Source organism: Hippoglossus hippoglossus, chromosome 21 (genome assembly GCF_009819705.1).
Source record: "Hippoglossus hippoglossus isolate fHipHip1 chromosome 21, fHipHip1.pri, whole genome shotgun sequence".
In the NCBI taxonomy this organism is placed as follows: Eukaryota; Metazoa; Chordata; class Actinopteri; order Pleuronectiformes; family Pleuronectidae; genus Hippoglossus; species Hippoglossus hippoglossus.
The window spans coordinates 11,441,550-11,464,058 of NC_047171.1; the positions used below are offsets into that span (position 1 = coordinate 11,441,550).

The 22,509-nt window shown below is 40.4% G+C and overlaps 1 protein-coding gene across 2 annotated transcripts in view; it reads left to right on the forward strand.

The window, feature by feature from the left end:
• galnt13 (UDP-N-acetyl-alpha-D-galactosamine:polypeptide N-acetylgalactosaminyltransferase 13) overlaps window positions 1-22,509 on the forward strand; it is a 37,529-nt gene that overhangs the window by 12,511 nt on the left and 2,509 nt on the right. Inside the window, exons 4-13 of one of the 2 annotated variants that reach the window (XM_034574120.1) lie at window positions 2,577-2,743; window positions 3,581-3,788; window positions 5,314-5,484; window positions 6,218-6,335; window positions 8,870-9,050; window positions 11,692-11,831; window positions 13,539-13,637; window positions 14,320-14,454; window positions 14,777-14,806; window positions 17,775-18,058. In XM_034574120.1, the coding sequence (XP_034430011.1) occupies window positions 2,577-2,743; window positions 3,581-3,788; window positions 5,314-5,484; window positions 6,218-6,335; window positions 8,870-9,050; window positions 11,692-11,831; window positions 13,539-13,637; window positions 14,320-14,454; window positions 14,777-14,806; window positions 17,775-17,960 (1,435 nt within the window). In that variant the 3' untranslated portion in view covers window positions 17,961-18,058. Of the gene's footprint in view, window positions 1-2,576; window positions 2,744-3,580; window positions 3,789-5,313; window positions 5,485-6,217; window positions 6,336-8,869; window positions 9,051-11,691; window positions 11,832-13,538; window positions 13,638-14,319; window positions 14,455-14,776; window positions 14,807-17,774; window positions 18,059-22,509 lie in introns of those variants that run through there. The other variant, XM_034574119.1, reaches the window with a different exon arrangement.

Genomic DNA, 22,509 nt, shown 5'->3' on the forward strand with positions numbered 1-22,509 from the left:
GTTTGTTAAGGCAAAGAAGCACCCTAATGGCTCAAAGTGATGCTCCTGCAGGAAATGAGCCAGTGATAAAACAGTTCTGTTTGTGTTTCTTCCTCTTATTCTTTACCTTTTTCTGCCAGTGTAGTTTTATTTTTGTCAGCGTTGCTTCCTATCGTGTAGGAGAAGACTGCTATGACCAATCCGTGAAGCCCAGCAGCTAAACACCGAGTCCTCCACTGCCTCTAAACTCTGATACCTTAAATACCTATCACATGTCGCAGGGAGCTGTGGTTTCTTTATGGAAATGCTTGACATTTTAATTATTTTTATGTCTTTATTTTGGGGGGGTTTTCATTCGGTAATGTGTGTAGACTTGTGTATGTCAGGTTCACTAAAAACTGCTTTAGTGTTGATACAACTTTATTAGATGGCTCAGCAGAGCAGCAGGGTTTAAGAGTCTCATCAGGTTGTCAAACAGTGATGCAAGCTGCTGTTTCTGCTGATGACATGTTTGAAACTATCAGGACAACATTATTTTGATGGTTTTAATAAAATATAAATGAGTTAATTAATTTCCATCTGTATTAATAACTGTTCAATGTGGGAAAAACCAGTTCTAATTATGGGCACTGTTTCAGCACGGAATCCATCAGATCCATCCAGTGTGTAGGTAAGGCTTGACATTTGAATGGAGGAAGGATTTTGTTTACTGTCACTCAAGATCCACTTGAGCACTTAATGAAAATCCAGAGAGCCGCTTGTGTGAAACATGAGCACATTCATCTCGGGCTGCTGGTATGCACAGGCGTTCTCCTCTCGCTCTCTGAGACATTACCCATGTGATTCAGGTTTAAATATTCCAGCTGAATGCCAGATCTCTGCAGCACTTTAATTAAGTGGATGCCAAAAGGCCCTGCCAGTCACATAGGAAATAAGAATGTCTTTTTTTTTACTGGTACATTCGAGAACCATATTAAGAAAACGCCACCTCGATGTGTTTTGCAATACAGGGATGTGTATATATACAGAATATTTTGCCTACATAGTGCAAAAGAAAACCTGTATTACCAAGGAATTTTTTTTTGCTCCATTATATCTTCATTCTTCCCTCAGTATAAATATTACAGCAGCTTAATTACAGAGCACAGCTTAGTCTAGCAAAAAATGTCCCCAGCTGTGTTGTAAGATCAATCCAGAGCCGTGCAGAATTGCCAGTTGTTCCCTCTGAAGGACGATAACGTGTTGTCTTGAAGGCAGCCTTCTGGCCCAGTTGTGTCAGTCAGCGCTGTCACATTGAATAGACAGGAGTGAACCAGCAATGCTGTCTGCTCTGATGGCTTCTTTCACCCTCCGTCACCTCGCACTCTTCATGCTCCCACCGTACGGGCTGCTCTGACCCGTCCACCTCCTCTTTCCCTCCTGTAAAACAGCTCATTCCTTATTCAACATGATCCACGATCCAGAGCAGCACACCACCTTGTCACTCCCTGGTTTTGACAGACATCCCTTCAAACCAAGGGCATGCTGACGCATCTGTCAACACCGGTTTTACTTTTTCTACTTTCTACTGGAGGTGTTCGTCATTAAATCTGCTATGTCGATTTTTATACCATGATTGCAGCATCGGATAGCAGCAGGATACACTCTGATACTGCTCTCACGGGATAATGAGCTACAGGCAGAGAGAGCCGCTGTGACTGCTGCTCAACACTGACACCATAGTTTTAGTTCGGATAGAGAGGGTTAGGTTTAAGTATAAGGGTACAAATTGTTCTGTTCAGGTATTGAATGCAAATGAGTTCAGTTTAGTTGTAATGACTAATTAACTATTCTCGAAGAATACCAAAATATTGACAAATGTTGGACATTCAAAACATTTTGAACATATTTAAAGGTAGGATTGATAAGGTGTCACTGAAACAAGTTATTATTGAAATCCTCTTCTGATCCCGCTCAGTAGAGAAAGTTGTCTGAAACAAAGCTCTGGCTGTGGCCCTCAGGACTGTCATAAACACATCATTTCATTCAGACCAAATGTGAATTCACTGCAGCACTAAAGCAGAGACGATGGCTAGAAGTTAGCAAGTGAGTCACATAAAAGTTGGCTTGGAGCGTTTGTCAGGCAGTGCACTTTTTGGGGGCATAGCTTTGACGAGAGGGCCAGCGGGAGGGGGTAGAACGTCCCGTATCTTTAAAGTGTCGCCTGCTCTAGCTAACTTCTCCAGGATAACCAACCCTAGCTTTAATTTACAGTAATATTAATCATATAAGAAGCTCTAAATAGGAATTGTTTGGGGTTCTACTGGATTAAATGAGAAATGTATGACCAAAATGTAATTTGTATTTTATAACATTTGTTATTTGTATTAATCTAAACCAGAAGGTGCAAGCTTTGGGATCAGCACCCTTTTTGTTGTTTTTTAAGTGAATCTAAGAGGCTGCCCAATCACATTTCCTCATATTTTCTTTATATTGTGGGTTGTTAAGTTTCTTGTGTCTTTCTTCGTGTCAGTTGTTGAGTGACATTAGATAATCAAAGCTTAATTTTGTTCGGTTCTGCTTTACTATGTTCCTTTTTCCGGCTGTCGTTCTCTCAGCTGTAAAACCAAGGTGTACCAAGACGACCTGCCCAACACCAGCATCGTCATTGTGTTCCACAACGAGGCGTGGAGTACCCTGCTGCGGACCGTTCACAGTGTCATCAACCGCTCCCCCAGACACTTGCTCATGGAGATTGTGCTCGTGGATGATGCCAGCGAGCGAGGTCGGTGCTGTGGCTAATGAGCAGCTCACAAAATGTACAGCGTCTCGTCTCTGACGGACTCTAAGGTTTAACTCTGTTGTCAAGGATACAGGATGTTCATTTTAAAGTCATGGCTGACGATCTGTGTAAAGAGTGTGGGAGACAAATCCCTGATACAGACTTAGAGGATCACCTATCATGGTATGAGAATAATATAAGAAACAGCTAATACAGTGTTGTTTTTAAATGCAACAACAGGAATGAGAATTTGCTATTTGAAGCGGGTGATAACAAAAGTCAACTGACATGTGGAGCTACAAATGAAATAATTTTTAATATTGTGGGTTTGAATCTGTTAATGTGAATTGCACTCAGTAGAATTCATTGCTCCGCCAGGTTTCCAGTCCTATTTGTTACAACAAAGCAGGTGAAAAAACACCAACCCCCTGAATAAGTCTGAATATTTTCATCAACGTTAACACATAATTCTTTGAGAAATTGCCAAAAATGTATAACCGCCCTTTCTTGCAATGTTAAAGAAAGTGACAAAAAAAATCCTGACTTGGATCCGAAGCAATATTTAATGGGTTCTTCCCTTCCCCATCTTTCCCCTATGCTCATTAGTAATCAATCCAGTAGTTGTTGCATAATTTTGCTATCTAATAGACAAATGCGGATCAAAACATAACCTCCTTGATGGAGGTAATTAACAGTTTATTATAAATTAAGTTAAAATACAGAGGATAATCAGCCATCAATCTAGAGACATCTTCAGTCGTCAGAATTAGAGCCCAGACTCACATATTTAATGGTTTTATCTGACTGTTTCAGCTCTGTGGACTCTCTGTTCTGTTTCAGACTTCCTGAAGAAGAAGCTGGAGAACTACGTGCGCACTCTGGAGGTGCCCGTAAGGATCCTGAGAATGGAGCAGCGTTCGGGTCTGATCAGAGCCAGGTTGAGGGGGGCGGCCGCCACCAAAGGTCAGGTCATCACCTTCCTGGATGCTCACTGCGAGTGTACAGTGGGCTGGCTGGAGCCCCTGCTGGCCCGCATTAAAGAGGACAGGTAAGAGCCAAAACGCACCAGAATGAATTCATCAAACTTGATCTTAACTTTTTTATTTTAAATAATGAGCATATTCTATTCTTTAGGAAAGAGCATTACAGTGTTTAAAAATCCGTTTAATCTTTTGCCTGTTCAGTCCTGAAACATGCTTTATTTATAGTGGTACGATCACATTTCACTTCAGTTGCATCATTGGGTGCTTCAGCCAAAGTTCTGACTGAATATTGATGGGACAGCAGCCTGTCAGTCATGAATACGCTGTTAGAGCCTGACACTGCTGATAGGAGACGATTATAATTTTGCATCGTCTGCTCCTGCTGCTGTCGCAGAGGAAACTAGTTCCAGTTACTGTAGATCTGAAATGTTAACTCTGCCACAAATGATCCTAATAGAGACAAGATTAAATTTAACAAGGATATATCTTCAGATACGTGTTCGTGAATGTGTAGAATATCTTTTCGTTAAGTTTTCTTCATCTTTGAGTGTTTATTGAACCAGATTTGTTAATTAAACATGGTATGTTGTTTGGTTGCTGTTATCAGAACATGAAGATGTCTTTTCAGGCTTTTACTTGCATGTAAAAAAAATGTGTGTGTGACATGACCAGATGATGGATTAATAATGATTCGCTTGCGATCCATATCTTATCTGAGGTCAGACACATTTATTTTCCCTCAGGAAGAGATTGGTATCATATGCCTTAGAATATTGCATTAAGAAGCCATTACACTTTTACTGAATGCTGCTGCACGTGTATCGACGTCAATAATTCTGGCTGCAGACTGAGGAGATGGTGCAGGAAGTACGCTGTATGCTCCATACAGTATGCACCTGATGGATGATACGGGTATAGCTTAATTCAAATCCAGTGTAGGACAGAGATATGGTTGAAATCAGATTTGTTATATTCAATACTGATATACACTGTATTACAATATAGCAAATTTGTTCAAAATCACATGTTGAAAAAATGAAATGTTCAATGCAATGAACATTTAAAAGATAAGTCTGCACACTTCAAACCTTTATGTTAGTTTTAATTACAGTCTGGTTGATTTTATTGAGTTGGACTGGAGCATTTTTCCTGTTATTATGATGCAATGTCAACAAAATTTCAAAGATTCACATTAGTGTAGATGTTGCCAAGTCCTAGTAATAAGGGAAGAAAAAAGTATTTATTGCAGTATTTAGATTTAGTTAGTGTCTGCTAGTTAGCTATGTTACATAAAAAGTACTGGACAGATTACCACGAAACTTGGTGGAACAGGCTTTTTATAACCACTGTATGTTAACAAACGGGTATAAAAACCTGTAAATACCACCAATGTGTAGTTGAGAAACGTCATGTGGCCTTGGCTATAAAGACGTGTTTTAATGTAAGGGGGAGGCTGGGCCTTGCCGTAGAAATGGTCACAGATCTTAACCTGGTTTTATAATATACATTTATTTTTAATGTACGGTGTGATGCTTCACAAACATTTGATCTCAACATTGACTCTTACACTTTACCACCGGTGTCTCTCAGGTCAGCAGTGGTGTGCCCTATCATCGATGTCATCAGTGACGAGACGTTTGAATACATGGCAGGCTCCGATATGACTTATGGTGGATTCAACTGGAAGCTGAATTTCCGCTGGTACCCTGTTCCCCAGCGGGAGATGGATCGACGCAAAGGCGACAGAACACTTCCTGTCAGGTGCACAAAGAAAATGTTTCTTCCTCCTCTGAAGCAAAAATCTAGATAAATTTTTTTTGGGGAAGTCAGTGTGTGTCTGACTTTCCACTCAAGCGATGTTTTTGATTAAGAATTAACAGAGACGACGTCTGATAACAGAAAAGGTGAAAAGACACTGTTGTAAGTTCGTAGAGATGTGACTTCTCAGTTTTTTGTCAGAGCTGTTTATGGGGTTTTCTTTGATGGCAGCCGGCTACAGAGAAAAATCTTGGTTATTAAGATTTCTTCACAAGAAGATTAAAAAAGTGCCATTTTTATCTGTGGACAGAAATAGATCTTTTTTCCTTTGTGTGTCCCACTGGTGCAAACAACTGCTTAGATAGCATCTGCATTGTTGGGATTGTGCTCTGTTGTAGTGTAAGTATGTATGAGCTCATTTAGTTTAAAAATAGGAAGACTGCTCACATTTGCACTTTTTGGATTCACAGTGCAATTCACAGCTCAATTTGTCGCCTGCATGCAAATCCCTGCAACAAACATTATCCTTAATTCAGAGCAGACTTCAACATGGAATTAATTAAAAGACAAGTCGTTTTCCCTCTCAGGCTTGGTATCAAATTGTCAAACAAATTGGTCTTTTATTATATTCTGAATGTTCCTCAGAGTTGTGCTGAGATACAAATTGATGCAGCATGAAGAGACTTAATATTACAAAAGAATAATTTTGTCTTCATTTGTCGTGTGTCTCTTGCAGGACTCCCACCATGGCAGGAGGGTTGTTCTCCATAGACAAAACATACTTTGAAGAAATAGGAAGCTATGATCCAGGGATGGATATCTGGGGGGGAGAGAACCTGGAAATGTCTTTCAGAGTAAGTCGCACACAAAGAAAGGGGGGGGGGGGGGGGGGGGCAATGGAAACATACCAGTTCCCTTAATTGTATCTGTGTTTCTGTTTTCTTTTGAACTATGTGACAAGCATCTCCACATGCACAACAAAGCTCTATTCATCCTGTGCACGGATCAGAAGTGTTCTTCACAGCTCAGATACTGAACGCACACTGGACGACATGACAGCTCTTCAAAAGTGAAGCCAAATCATCTTGATCATCCCTGGTGGCTGGCTGCAGTATAGGCCATAAACTCCATTTCTCCCATGTTAATGGATGGGACATGGACCAAAACAAAAGAAGTCAAGGATGGTTTCTGTCATTTTAGTTATTTTTATCACTCTGATGTTTGTCAAGGGTTCACTTTTACAGTAAGCGTGGTCTTAATTGGTTATTTGATGCTATTAAAAACGGGGTGAAATGTCAAGATTGACAGCTGTGACTGAATTGTGAGTGGTATCTGTGGGACCTCAGTACTCACCTCTAAACCACAACAACTACTGTGCAGACTCTGGCTTCAAATTATGTAAAAGGTGCAAAATGGCGATATCCAAGATATTTTAGCTTAATTTTTGTATCAGAGGAAGTGGAGATGTGTCATCCATGTTTATATACAGTCATCAAAATTAGGTAAAAATGTGACGTCAGTGACTTTTTACTGCTTATCTCCTTGGATTTTAATGCACAGTCCCTAGACTTAACTCAGAATAGTGCAAAAGACAAAGACACACAGTTCAGAGGGAAATTGCCCGACTGACTGGAGCAGACAGAAGTCACTCAGATCAATCTATACAACTGTGATGAGCAGAAAGCATCAGGATGCAGAACACATCGAACCTTGAGGCAGATGTGCGACATTAGCAGGAGACTGTGTGGGGGGAAATCAGAGGCTGCAGTAGACTCAAGCTCACCAACATTGGACAGCGCAAGCCTGAAAAAACATAACTTGACCGGATAAATCTGGATTTCTGCGGAGGTTTGCGGATGGTCAGAATTTGGTATTAAGCATGAATCCATGAACCCAATTTGCCTTGTATCAACAGTCCAGGCTAGTAATTGTGTAAAAGTGTGGCACTCTTTGGCCTCTTAATACCAGTCAATCATAGTTTGAACAGCTTGTCTGAGTATTGTTGCTGGCCATGTGCATCCCTTTGTGGCCACAATTTTCCATCTTCTAATGGCTACTTCCAGCATGTTATGGCACCATTTAACAAAGCAATCATCATCTGAAACTGTTTTATGAACGTGACAATGAGTTTAGAGAAATCTGGTGGCCTCCCCAGTCAGAATCTTGTAGAACCTCTGGGGTGTGGTTCAACAAGAGATTCACAGCATGAATGTGCAGCTGATAAATGTGAAATCATATCAACATGGACCAGACTCTCTCAGGAATATTTTAAACATCTTGTGGAATGTATGCCACAATAATTAAGGTTGTTGTGAGAACAAAGGGAGGCCCTACTCAGAGTTAGTATGGTCTTCTTAAAGTGCACAGTGGGTGTGTGGGTCCACTTATTGTCTGTTAACTTTTCAGAAAGACGTCACTACCGTCACTGTCGCTCCTTTTCAGGCAAACTCTCAGATTGTGCAAGATTCGTCACTGTGGTTGATCAAAAACTGAATAGAAGCTTGTTCTGGCCAGGTCCGTCCATCTTGAGCTGTTTGATATGTTATACATAAATAACACAACAAAGACAGAGTAGTCCATTTGTGGGAGAAGTTTCGTCGCACTATGAACGTAAAGTGCTTTTGTCACTTAACATGCGGTGTAAGGCTTGTTGTTAGCTGTGTAGTCAACACAACTTTGTGTTTACCACAGAATTCCATTCAATGTATTGCGGTAGCTGTGGGGGGAGTGGGCTGCCACAGTGTAGGTAATTCATGGGAAGCGCTGCTCAGAGAGTGGAGCGAGGAGTAGTGTTTCCCATTAATTACCTACACTGCCGAAAAGCTCATCTGCAAGTATGAGTGCTGGCTTCCTCTGGGTTTTTTAATCATGTTTAAGCAAGCAAAGGGCGGCATCCTGAGTGTGTGGTATGCACCCGATCACCCCTCCCCAAAAAATAAACATTCCATCCATTTTCTAATACATTTTGAATCAGCAAACACATAAAATCTTAAAACTGTGAGTCTTACACCTGCGCTGGTTTATTTATGTCTCCAGTCTGTTATGAGGTGTGGTTTTGCTTTAACTCCTCTTCATATACAGTCTACTGTATGTGTGCTGCAGTTTTAGAGCTGCCTACTCTGCTGCAGCGTCCAGTGACGAACACATTTCTAGTAAAACTGTCCCTCATTCAATCTCTTCCTTTCTCTCTCCCCCTGAAAGCTGCGCTGCTCTAGAATTAAGAGCAAACTGTCCTTGTTGGTGACAGTTTGAATTCATTAATTTTTCATATGAGCACCTGAGCATCAATTAAGGGAACTGGCATGTACCCAAAGTTTTGTAAGCTTGTACTGACTGTGTTTGTCTGCTTTCTTGACACATACTGTATGAATTCAACACGTGTCTGCAGATTTGGCAGTGCGGTGGCTCTTTGGAAATTGTCACATGTTCCCACGTGGGCCACGTTTTCCGGAAGGCCACCCCGTACAGCTTCCCTGGAGGCACGGGCCAGGTCATCAACAAGAACAACAGGCGCCTGGCCGAAGTCTGGATGGATGATTTCAAAGACTTCTTCTACATCATATCACCAGGTACACAGATTATTAGTGCAGTGTCTGTTTACACCTGTCTGTTTTTGTCCCGAGGTAATGCTCTGGGGCTACTTCAGAATTATTCCTCGTCATTAGTGAGACCTTCTCAAACAGTTCTATAATATACTGTCACTTTTTATTGTTTGTGTGCTGGACATTGTGTGCAGAGCTTTTTATAAACAGTCAATGGTGCAGAGTGAAGTTAGAAAACTTTGAGTTCATCCTACCTGGTTCATCTGCTATTAAGACTTTTATCATGTGAATGTTTTTCATAAAATGAAACTGATTTTGCTTTATTACTGTTCACATATGTAGCTTTTATATACTTTTCAGCTCGATATAAAACATTACAGCAAAAAAAAAAAAAACTCTGTGCTTTTACTTTGAAGACAAATCGCTGAAGAGGAAGTGGTTGTCTGTGTCAGTTCAATATAGTAAAATATAAATAATCAGATTATTAAAATGATCTGGCGGGACATGTATTATTGGCAGCAGGCTGCTAGTTGATGGCACCACCGCAGTGTGTCTGAGGACGTAAAAGAACTCGGTCTGCAGACTGCAGGCCCACTGCCCCGCCCCCACTGACTGCTACAGAGTGCTGGTGTCCTGTTTATTCAAATGTTATTAATATCGAACGAATCGCGTGTCCAAATCAACACTGCACTTCCTCTGACCATTCAGGACACAGATACCAAGTGTGAAGTTGATGAGAGAAATGACTTGTAAAATATACGTTCCACTTCCAGACAGACAGAGGTTTTCTGAAATAGAAGGTAGATTAGTAGTTAGATGCTGAAATGACATGAATTCGTCATGTTTTTAAAGTTTCAAGGAATTTATTCTCGACTCAGAAAAGTAAGAAGTTTCATTAATGCTGCACTGCTGTTTAAAAGCAGATATGAATAAACTGCATTATGAAACTTCTCTGTGCTACTTAAGTGCTTGTTCATATTACATTTACCAAATTAGTGTGAAACGAAAGCACTTTTCTTCTCTTATTCGTTAATTGTCTTAATGATACTCTTTCTTTCATCTAAGAATTTATTTTTCTTCTTTCACTCTGCTTCACATAGGAATTAAATGCTGCTTTTGTCGTCTGCAAAGGAGAATTAATTAGCCCCTCAGAGCCTAAATGCACACGGACAAATTAGAACAATACGACTGTGCGAGACCGAGACATGAGCAGCTCTCCATCTGTCGATTAAGTAATGTGATTACCCTTTAGCTGACAGCAGTGTCCCGGAAATCTCAAGTCAACCTATACAGGATCATTCGTAATCTGCCAAATCTTGTAGCACAAATTGTGACCTTCCCCTTCGACTCGAGCAGTATTTTCAATGGCGAACTGTGTGCAGACAGGGCTGGGGGTTGTGATAGATGAGCCTTTCTGCATATCATGGCCCTGGAATGGCTCGTCTGTTCCTCCAGGACATTAGGGAGAATGATCTCGGCCACGCTGCTGCCAGACCTCGCTTATTGGCCTCAGAGCAACACAGTATGATGCGCGGGCTGAATTTGGGAGTGGCGCGGAGTGATCCTATTAAAAGTGCATCTCCCCTCCTCTTCACTGGTGATTTCATGATCAAAGAGGCCATTCATCATCTGCAACATGTGATGCTCAGACCTTTCAGACAGAGGGAGGGAGAGGGGGAAGAGGGAGCCAGGGGAGGAAGAGTGGCCTTCAGCCCTTTGCTTTTATCTGCCAAATTGAAACCTCTATATCCCAGATTAAAGTGTACGATATTGTAGGTAGTATAGAGGGTGGTGTTTGCATTGTCTGCCTCGTGTTTGATAGATAAATATGCATCGCCTTACTGTTGGCTGCTTGAAAATTCTTATTTTCCCCTATTGCAATCATGCTCTTTCATGATAAATTACCCCCTGGATCAATGTACATGGAAGCTTTGAGTCCTCAAGAGGCTCTCTGGGGAGAAACCATCTGCCTGATGTGTTTGTAAGTGTCTGTGCTCCGTCCCGTCTTATCCTTCCTCTGTGTTCAATTTCATTCAGGCTGATGCATGTTGCAGTTTTCATGTTCAGTGTCAAATACTTCACGACACACGTGTAACACACATGTGACATCGTTCATGTCTTTTCTTCACATTTCGTTTTTTATCAATCAAGTATTTTATGCAACATTTAATAGAAAGTCTTTCTATCATGACCCAAATAGCTCTTCATAAAGGGTCCCTCTGGTGTTAAGTTTTGGTGGTGCAACAAATAAAGAGAACCCTTCTATTTTCAGGACAAAAGAGAATATCAGTCAGGAGAGCGCGGACCTTTGTCCTTAAATTCTAACAAGCTGCACCAAATTCTACACAGTTATACGAATCAGTTCGCTAAAAAATAAACTGGGAAAATGTTGAAAGTGGGGAAGAAATTCCTGGATCTGCCCACTGATGCAGATTCACACCAAAATTGAGTGGGTTCCTCCCTGACCTTTATCGCTCCCTTCCACCAAATTCAATGGAAATGCAATGAGTTGTTTTGGTGTATTCTTGCTTACACATAATCCAACTAACACATGGACAGTGGGGACAACATAGCCTCCTTGGAGGAGGTAAAAAAGTAAATACTGAGGTGAATAACAGCTGATGATGTGAAGTTTTTCATGTGTCTGAATCCTGCATTTCCCCTGCAGGAGTGATGCGGGTCGACTACGGAGACGTTTCTTCCCGTAAAGCCCTCCGCGAGGCCTTGAAGTGCAAACCGTTCTCCTGGTATCTAGAGAACATCTACCCAGACTCCCAGATCCCAAGAAGATACTTCTCACTTGGTGAAGTATGAGCTTTAATGTACTCTGATCTCCCATAATGCAGCAGATAAACCAGCTGCCTCCGCATTCCGACCTTGCAGCTTCTCGGCTGTTTTTTTCAGAAAGACAATACTGCTTTGACATAAATCTGAAAATGTCAGAATACAGGAGAGGCTGGAATTAAATTAGAGAGAAAAAGCAAACATCCTCAGCTGTGTTCGTATTGAATGCATATGATAAACAAACAAGGGGATGTTTATGCAGCTGGTATTGTTCCCAATCACATGTTCGCACTATGCATGGTGAGATTAGGCTCATGTTAAACAGATACTGCATGTGAATATGCAGAGTCTGTGTGTGCATTCCGTGAAGATAGTGCTAATTCCTCTTCAGGCGATAGGCTCCAAGATTGGTCATGTATACATTTTACACAGTCTCATGGCAAATTTTTGTATTGCACTTGAGCTAAAATACATTTTTTTGCAGAGGAGAAGTATTTCCCTGTGGTATTAATATAAAAAACAGTAGAAACGTTTCATCAGATCATTATTTTAATGGGCAGTGATGGAATTACAAAGTGGTCCCCTTAGAAATGAAAAGCATATTGTGGAAACGATCTGATAATGTGAAGCTCAGGCATGAGAATTCATACTTAATTGTTTTCAAGATAACAAAAGTTTAAGATCCTTTTATAAGTTACTTCCTACTCACACGGGGGAGAAAAAAAAGATAATTGAGTGGCCCGAGTTTGACTCCTGATGCCCACGGCTCTGTGTCGACAGCAGTGCAGCCAGAGCTGACATGCAGAGTGCAGCCTGTGCAAAAGATGGAGGCCACTTCCAAGCAATGTCAGCTGAAGAACTCCCGGTGAAAGAGCTTGTAATCCCTTATCATTTCATACTGCTGAGGATGAGAGGATATATTCATCTGTGCTGCGCTGCTGTACTGCAGCACCTCAGCTCCTCATCTCCCTCTAAACCACCGCAACCTCCACTGAGTGATTCTCATCCCCCCACAACACAGTCAGCCTTTCTTTAACAGCTGGAACCATTAGCTTTTATATCACTTAATTATGAATGCGGCTCTGTTCCTGCATGATAGGCATAATAAGTTGCTTACATATAGAGCCAGCTCAGCTTTAGCTCTGTGGAAAAAATGGTGACACCGTTTCATACAGGATTTTAACTCAAAGTAAAATTCTTACTCCGAAAAACATGGTGATACACACATTCTTCAACATCACAGTTTGGAAATTCACAATTCTCAGTAATGGGCAATGGTCACTTGGGAGCTAAAAGGCAAGGCAGTTTTATTCATAAAGCGTATTTTATACACGGGTTGATTCAACGTGCTGCACAGGGAACTTAAAAACAACACAGAGAAAAAATTTGAAGTCAATTTAAAATCAAAGTATTTCAAAAAAAATTTCAATCTGGTTTTATAAAGTGCAATTGTGTGGTAAAGACACATTTTTAATGAGAAATATTGAGCAGGGTCAACCTGGCTGGTGTTTTGTTGTTGCTGCTGTTTTGTTGTTCAGAGAAGCAGCCTGGAGTGATGGATTAATACCACAGCATGAATAAATCTAATTGTTACATTTTGTCAACTTGGTATCGTTAAAATGGAATATGAGGAAGGTTTGATCTTACTAAAAAATGAATTTTTAGCTCAGAAAATTGAATGGAAAATTTGAGCCAAATAAACTTATAACACTGTGAACCTCTTGCTGGTAGATCAGAAATGTTGAGACCAACCAGTGTGTGGACAACATGGGAAGAAAGGAGAACGAGAAAGTCGGCTTTTTCAACTGTCACGGTATGGGAGGAAACCAGGTGAGAAAAACACAAACACATTTATTCTTATCGACCGTATATACGATGATTAATACAGAACATATAGTCCCCTCAAATAGTATTTCAAGATCCTTTGTTTTGTATTTTTTGGTATTTTCCAAGTCTGTAAGGGACTGGGCTGTTTATTTACTATACATATCATTCAAACTGGCAGAGCTGTTCCAAGTGATGTAAATGGAATGTAGATTAATTTTATCTCTTTTTAAATTAACAACCAATAGAGCTTTTGATAATTCATTATCTGTGACACACGAGAATTTGAGCTCGGTTAGGTTGCTAACTGTGTGTTTAAGTCTGTGTGTTTTCCAATCCAATTTAACTCTGGGGTTTTTGCCAAGTTTTTCTTTGCTGTCTCCAGAGTCCATTGTTGATGTTGCTCCATGCTGTGGGTCACTTTGCTATTTTAAGAGGATTTGTGCCAAGGCATCATTTGTATTTGGGTCTAATTATTGTTTCCTCTGTCATTACAACTGAAGAAATACACACAACCCAAAAATCCAAGTTTAAACCATGTTTGGCACCACATGAATCATGAAGAAATCTACAATACATCAAGAATGAATGTATTGAATTCTGTGATAAATCCCCACTGTTTACTGGATGCATGATGGTGATTGATGTTTGTGTTTCCCATCCCCTGACTGAGACGTCTTGTTTCCAGGTGTTCTCATACACGGCGGATAAAGAAATTAGAACAGACGACCTCTGTCTGGACGTCTCCCGCCTCAACGGCCCCGTCGTCATGCTCAAGTGTCACCACATGAAGGGAAATCAGATGTTCGAGTACGATGCTGAGGTGGGATTTGTGTTCCCCCAAAGTAGCCAGATAATCCCTATTCAGGCTGTTATTGCAGGCAGCCAGTCCTGCTTCCTGTCGCCTGCTGTATTGAAAGAGACTTAGATGAAATGCTGATGGATTGATTCTGTGTGTGTCTGATGAGATTGCTTATGCAGGAGAGTACATGGAGGATTTTGGTCGTGCTTAGTGGGGAATTCAGTTGCCCTGTGCTCAGCCACCAGGTGGTGGTGTATACCAGTTTTTTTTTTAGCAGCACACAAGTTGAGTTGTTTTCCAGCCTGCAGCTATTCTCTGCTGATGTTCTTTATGTTTTACATAGTATGGTGGCAAGTGGGAGTATGATTTTGAGGTAAGATGTTCGAGTCATCACCTTCTGAACGTTGCTCTATAGTTTGTATCTGTATGTCCAGTATCGTGATATCCTGTGTCGGTAGTGGTCATTAGAGATTAGATCGTTTAAAGTGGCCTCACCATGGGGCTTTCATTTTCCTGTAGCGTGACCTATAGCTTGTTTGTGCATGTAAGGTCTGCTAAGTCACAAAGGCCAAAGTCTGCAGCAAAGGGAGAAAACGCTGCTTGAACATCGTGTTTACATTCAATGTCAATTTAGTATTATTTGTTTGCACAATATCCCAACAGTAGTTATCTCAAGGCACTTTAAAGTGTATGATTGAAATTTTATGTCAGTGAAACATTTAAAGACAGTGGAGAGAAATAAAAAGTCGAAGAAACCTCAAACAGAAGCAGACTCTGGGTGAGCGGACGTCTGATTCAGCTGGTTGGATTGAAAGGAGAATAATAGGGAGGGAGAGAAGTGAGAGAGCAATGATGGCATCAACAGTTAATAATGTGAATGCTAATAACACTGAGAATACATTTTAGGCTAATAATGATAGTAATAATAATGATAGTCATAACAATGGAGTAGTGATGTTAGGGCGGGATCTTGAAGAATGAGGACAGACTTTGTTTCTCTGTCTCCATCATCATGTAACATGTCCGCCTACACACAGTTATTAGCACGATGGAGAGAAATTTAAAAATCATAAATACATAAAGAATTCCCATTGTGAATCGTCCTGCTCCAGTCAGTTAAGACTCCCGCAGCAGAACTGTGTCATTGGTGTATCAATCATTGTTATCACGACTACAGCAGAGTTAATATTCGATCAGGAAGCAGTACAGTGTTAGACTAATTTGAACATCGCAGCATGTAAACAGATTCCAGTGGAAACAATTATAAACCCGTAATTGACTAGAATATGGGCACTTTGGAAAAATAGATCCAGTTCACACTATGATTCAAAGTGCTGAAACAAAACAAAAATTAGATAAATGAGAAAAAACACAAACCGCATATTGATCACCAGAGTTCATTTATACTCTTTATACTGTAATCTCTTATCATTTCAGTCGTCAATCAAATGTATTAATAAATGTTGTTTAGCTCCTAAGTGGAAACTCTGAGACATTTTGAATCTCACAGGACGAACTCAAAACATTCTCCTGAAGCTCTTCTGACTGTAAACTCAGTATATTATGGATCATCCACCTCAAACAGCATCTTTTATATGAACAATTTAAAGGTAGAGGGTTGAAAGAGACCACAGCGAACATTCACTTATTGAAATGTTCCATCGCTGACATGTGGACATGACAAGGTGAGGAAGCCCAGAGGCCTTTCTATCAAGCATTGAACAAACCCTGGAAGAAGCCCTTTCATTACACTTTGTTCTCTGGGAGCATTATGAAAAAAATTAATAATTCATGAACTACGATCTGGTCTCTGTTGTAAACAGGACTGGGGTTTCACCGCTGTCAGTGGTGGAAGTTATTTTTAGCCCGGGTGTGACAGTCAGGGGCTGAATCCTGGTCGCCTACAGAGCCATTAACATTTCATCTGCTCATCAGTTTCTCTTTCACACGAATATACAGTATCTCACTTCTCCACCTTCCCTCCATCTTCATTCACAACTGTAGCAGATGGCTTTTCCCTTTTTTTTCACCTGTTCTGTAGCTTCAGCCAGAAAGAAGCTGCTTCTATTGGTCCGTCTCCCACAATCACATGTGAACACACCAGTTACAAACATTATCCCAGTCCGAATTATTCTAATACTCATCCAGCTGTTCTTCTCACTCAGGTTTACATATGAAATATTGTGTTAGTTTTGTAGTTTTCCAACTCAGAGTTGTCAAGTCTTATTCACAAAGATCTTTCTGCTGCCAACATGTGAGTAAGACACGTCTACATGGTTTCCAGCTTTGAATATTTATTCTATTTATAGATGAACAGATGTGAAGGAAAATTCTTTAATCACATTAAAGGAAAGGTTGAATTCTTGCTCTAACTTATTTAAACCGATAAGAAACTTAACACTTGACAATTAATTTGGGAAACAGTAGTGACCTCATCCAAGGAGGTCACGTTTTCATCTGCATTTGTCAGGTATTTAGCAGGATTACACAAAAACTACTTTATGGATTTCCACATAATTTATGTGTCAGGAAAGAACTCATAAAATGTTGGTGCATATTAAGATCATGGGGCGGATCCAGGATTTTTATTTTTTTTATCACTAACATTGTGAGATGATTGTCATTGATTTCTCAGTGAATAATTCACAGATCTTGATTAAACAAATCAGGCATATTGAGGGGACTGATATGTACGAGTTTGCAATTTGGTGATGATCCGAAAAAAATAGGGGACTTTTGGGCCTGGGTGGTATCCACTCTACTCAGTGCCATTCTAGTTTTAATATATATTGTCTCAAAGATCAGATCAAATGGGTGATGGATGAAACTGTCAAGAAAGGCGTTAGATTATGAATAAATAAATTGCTTTGTAATTCCCATCTAATCTTTAATAGTATTAAAAAATCAATTTCCTTTTACTGTTTTCACTTATATTTATTCTACAAATATTGGATTGTTTGTCTCATTTAAAATACATTTTTATTAAGCGTTGATCTGATAATATTCTTATGCTTCGAGATCTCTCATCTTAATTTTAGTTTGTTACATTGTGTGGCAGCAGCATAAGAATGTTGTTTCACATGGTGAATTGAGTTCCTAACAAGGGTCCATGACCAAAACGTTGTCTAATAGACTGATTAGGTACTGACAGTTTGCAGGAATTCAACCTTTTCTTTCACAAGTCATGAATTTTTTTAATATAACATGCTAATGCAGCAAAATTGTCATTTTAATCACCTCTTATTAAACTGGAAACCTCCAGTTCAGATGGATTAATAAATGATGACTCTCGCTCTCACCTTCACCACAATGTCTCCCTCTACCTCCCCGACCCGCTGCAGAAGCACACCTTCCTCCACATCATCACCCAATCATGTCTGACCCTCAGCCGTCTGGAGGACGGCACCTACGGCCCCACAGTGGAGTACTGTAACAACAGTCCCACGCAGGCCTGGATCCTCCACAACTACACACGTCTGGAGGTCGCTAAACGCCTCTACTTCAGCCCCACCGATTATTTCCTCTGAGCTCCCGTCAGCTCTGCAGGGAGCAGGTCAGTGCCATGTAGAAGCTGGTCGTCGATGTAGCAGCTCCCTAGTTGTAGCATTGTTAGAAGTGGAAGTAGATGAGTTTGACCTGTTTGAGCTTTAACAGTGCAGTATTGTGGTAGTATTGGTAGTGTGTGGGATTATTTTCACCTTCGCCAAGGAGGTTATTTTTTTATCTGTCTTAAATATTGCAAGATTTTTTTAATGTTTTAACTCATTTCCCTTGGAAAAGTTAATGGATCTTGCATGTTTAGGACTTGACTAGTCTGTACACCATTTTGTTCAATTCCTTCATTGAAATCAAGGGGACTGTTGAGCCTTGGCAGAGGTGTGCATTCTTGTAGTTTTAAATTCTTTTGTTTATGAGAGCACATGAGCAGAGAACGTATTGTTATGATGTTGATCTTCCAGCTGTTAGTCAGAATGTGCATGCAGATTGTTTTAGGAAGCATTAAGTAGCTTTTACCGGTGACCTTTCAGGAAGAAGCCATAAAGACAGGGGCAGGATCAAGCTGTGACAGATGTCCCATTAAGATGGTTGTGGTGTATAAGATGCTATCTGCAAAACCTTTCACCAGTCTTCACGCTAAATTAGATCTCATTTGACATTTATTTTCCAACGTAAATATTTTTATTTTGATGGGAAAATTAACCGGCTGTGCCTCAGACTGCCAGCGCTCGGTGAGTGATGCCTGAGCCGGAGGAGGACGTGTTTATTTTTAGCTGATTATGGACAGGCAGGGCTGATTGAAACGGGCTCGCCATTGTTTACAAGTTCTTTTGAAGTGATCCTTCATTGTGAGGCTACCTTTCATGGTCCTGTCCTCTCAGGCCACTCTCCTATTGACCCGCAGCAGCTGTGTACACTGTGTGCCATGTACACATTGTAAAACCCACTGAATCCCGGTTATCAATGCTTTTCACTGCACCCGCTGCGCATTTACATACTTTTGTGAGGAACCTTTTCTGGCTCAGCGTTTCTGTCTGTTTCAGGTTGGTTATTTTTCAGCTTTTTACAGTTGTAGTGCCTGTCTGTCATTTTCTCTGCATTCACTTCTGCTCCGCTGAGTTATCTGGAGTTTGCACCTCAAATTTTGCGTTGCTGTCCCCCCTGACAAAAAGCTATTTCACTTTAGCGCGCCTCAGTTTTTGTGTCCAAGCAGGGAAAATTGTGTAAGGAGCTCCCAGGGCTGCTGGTGTGTGTCAGAGTTGCGGCAGTAAAGTGACCTGCTGTTAGATGGCCTGATTTGCTGTTCACACTCAGAGGTCCTCGTGGCATAGCCGGCACAAAGAGAGCGCTTGAACAGAGCCAGGCAGTATTAGAGTAAATGAGATTGTTGCCCCATTCTGCCTCGAGTCAAAAGAAATTTGCCGTTTGTGTATTTCCCACAAAAATCAGCTCAGCTCTTTAGATTTTCATCCACAGTCAGCACAAAAATCACATCAAACAGGAAACTCTGTGTGCTGCCTGGTGACGAAGAGGATAATGTTCCTCAACCGGGGTTTATGGTTTTAAAACCCTCGTCATTTAATTAGCCGGTCTCAGCTGTGCACACACTCAGCGACTTGCACCAGAGACGTTGGTTGGTTTGCTGGGAGACGGCGCTGGGAGTTTGCTCTGCCCCAAAGGGAGCATGAAATAACTAGAAAATGCATTTTCTGAAGAAATTGCAGTGGGATTGCTGCTCCTGCACAAGCTGAATCTAAACTGAGCTGCTCACTTGAATTTATATGAAGACGCAGTTGAAGCCATATCAAGAGTTGAAAACGATGGGAATTGTAATTTCAGGTTTTCTGAATATGTGATAGTTTTGTTTTTGTAGAAATGTTTTTTCTTTGTGTGATTACAAATCTTTGCAGGAATTTTTTCAGTAGATTAGCTTGTAACCTTTAGCTTGTAAACTAGTTTCAATGTCAGATGAAAAATGTGTGTGACTATATTATTTATATGAGACTATGAAACCTTATTGTTCCAATTATTCCTGATCAGACTTTAATTACACACAAAATATTTTTTACATTCCCCCAAACTTGAATTTGTACAAATTGTTATTTTTGGCAAAATATCTGCCTTATTAAAAGTTTCCCTTGGAAATCAGACAGTACAAACATGGAACGAGATACTTGATGAAAATGAATGGCGAAGTGAAACCTTTCCAACAAAATAGCTGCTTGATCAACATTGAGTTTGTTCGAAGAGTCAGAAAGGCCAAAAGAAAGTTTGAAAACTCTAGTCAGTTGTGAATCTGTTGGTCTTGTTGGTTGTGCGATCATGACTGAGGGGAATGTTTCTTCTTTATGTGCAGTTTCATTCCTTTAGTCTCTTTTCTTTCCTGTTAAGCAGTTTCTCCATTCAGGTCACACCAACATGTAACTCACTATAAACAGCTCACTGTCTGTAGGTTTATGTCTCTGAAGGTGTTGGGTAGATGTAACAAACAGCCTGTGCATTATTGCTTCTCTCCTGTTTATGCTCTCCCCTGTTTAATTAGAATCATTTGTCTCCAGCATAGTAGATACAGAGGGGGGGGGGAGTGAACATGACTGTCTTTAATGGTGAATAGTTGTAAATGTGAGAGTAAATGTTTGTCTCTGTGTGTTGGCCCTCTGGCATTGGAGCCACCCCCCTTACACACCTTAAATAATAAGCAGTATAGGTGATGGATGGGATGAATGCATGTTTATGAGCATCAGGTAATATAAAGGTGATAGTTCTACACCACTGGTATTCTGCCAATGAGATCCTGGGATCCACTTTTTACTTTAAATATGGACAACAACAAAAATATGATGGTGGCGTACCACTGGAGAAGCAATGGATTCCGTATTCGACTGTGTTGGTTGCTGCAGCGGTAGTCTGTTCACTCACATCTACTCCTCTTCATCACGCCATCCTCCAAACATCCGCAGATCTCAGCAAAGCATTAAACTTGGCCCAGGCTCTCATATCCTGTGTGCACAAAGATATTAGCTGCCTGGCACAAGTGACTTTGACAGCGTCAGAGTTTTTGAGTTTTCTTCCTAATCCGAGATCCGATATTAATTTGATTGAGAAGAGGATTTACTTGCTATGAACTGAATCAAAGGCCAAAACGCTGCCAGAGCGCTTTTATTAAAGAGGATTTACTCGGCTTTATGGTGGTTAATTATTGTAATACTGTTTCAATACATCAAAATCAAGTAAACTTAATAATTGGGTCAATCAGAGTTGAATCAGTCTGTGAAATTCTAATTCTTTCATGTAAAACAGAACAAACACTTTTAATTTGGATTCAATGTCGGACATAAAAGTAGATTCAATAATTCAGCTTGATGACATTACATTTTTCAGATTTTGCAACCTGTGTTTGCATCATCATTCATATTGATTGGTTGCTCGATCATTGCTTGAATGTTTGGTTGCGTGTGTCAATTGGTTTAAAGTTGGTTCCTGGCAAAAAATGTATAATTGTCCAGCTGCCACCTCACAAAAAGATCAGGCAATCTGCTACATAAAAAATGGCACCCCAGCACAAGGACAAATTTAACACGCCAGACTGTTGTGTGCACAGACACCACAACTGTGTCCAGAGTAGAATACAAAGGATGGAAAAAAGGAATAAAATGTAAACTGATAATTCAAAAAACTATTACATGTCAAAAAGCTGAGCACTAGTTTAATAGCTGAAATTATTGTGACCTGTTTAAAGCTTAAATGAAGTCTCAAGTTGAAAGTTTGCGGAACTAGCTGGATTTCAAAGCGGGGACGTTTTTGGACGAGTTTGGCTCATTCATTTCAATAGGACAGAAAGTTTGAATATTTCAAATCGTATATAAAATGTAAAACCTGACTACATCTGATAATTAGAGCTGATACCTTGAGGGAAACGTGTCTTGGGCTGGAGCTACTCTTTTGTTCTTTTATGTCGTTTTTTTGGCAGGTGAGTGAGGTCGACCTCCACCTGCTTTCTTTGTTCTAGGTTTGTTTGTACTAATGTGCCTTGTAGGGCAGTCTGTAATGTAAACTTCAAAAAGGTGCATGTGTGTGCATGTGTGCGTGCACATCCTTGTATCCAGGCAGTGAATGTCAGACCCTTGTGTTTTATAGCTTAAGCTCAAACACGGCCTGAGCGTCTCTGTGTGCTCATTAGTCCGAATAGCCTCTGTCAACAATCAAAGCATAATCTTCTTTTAATGAAGAATTGCATCTCGGCCACCGGATCAAATATTCATGCCAATGCAAGTTTTAATGCCACATTTTCTTTCATGCTCCTTCCATTGTTCACTTTGACAATCGCTGCTGATAACGGGGTGTGAATTGCTGATCTGGAGCTTCTCGCATTTTGCGACGAGTTATGCAGATGATGCAAGTTTTCCCTCAAAAACCCTCATATTTACATACAGCAGATTTAGAGATGTTCCAATACCAATATCAGCACTATGCCTTACAATACTAGCGAAAAATTAGTCTTGCATCGGCGAGTACAATATGATAGTGATATAGTATGATAACACGTCTTTGAGCTATATTAGTTTCGCCCATAAAAAA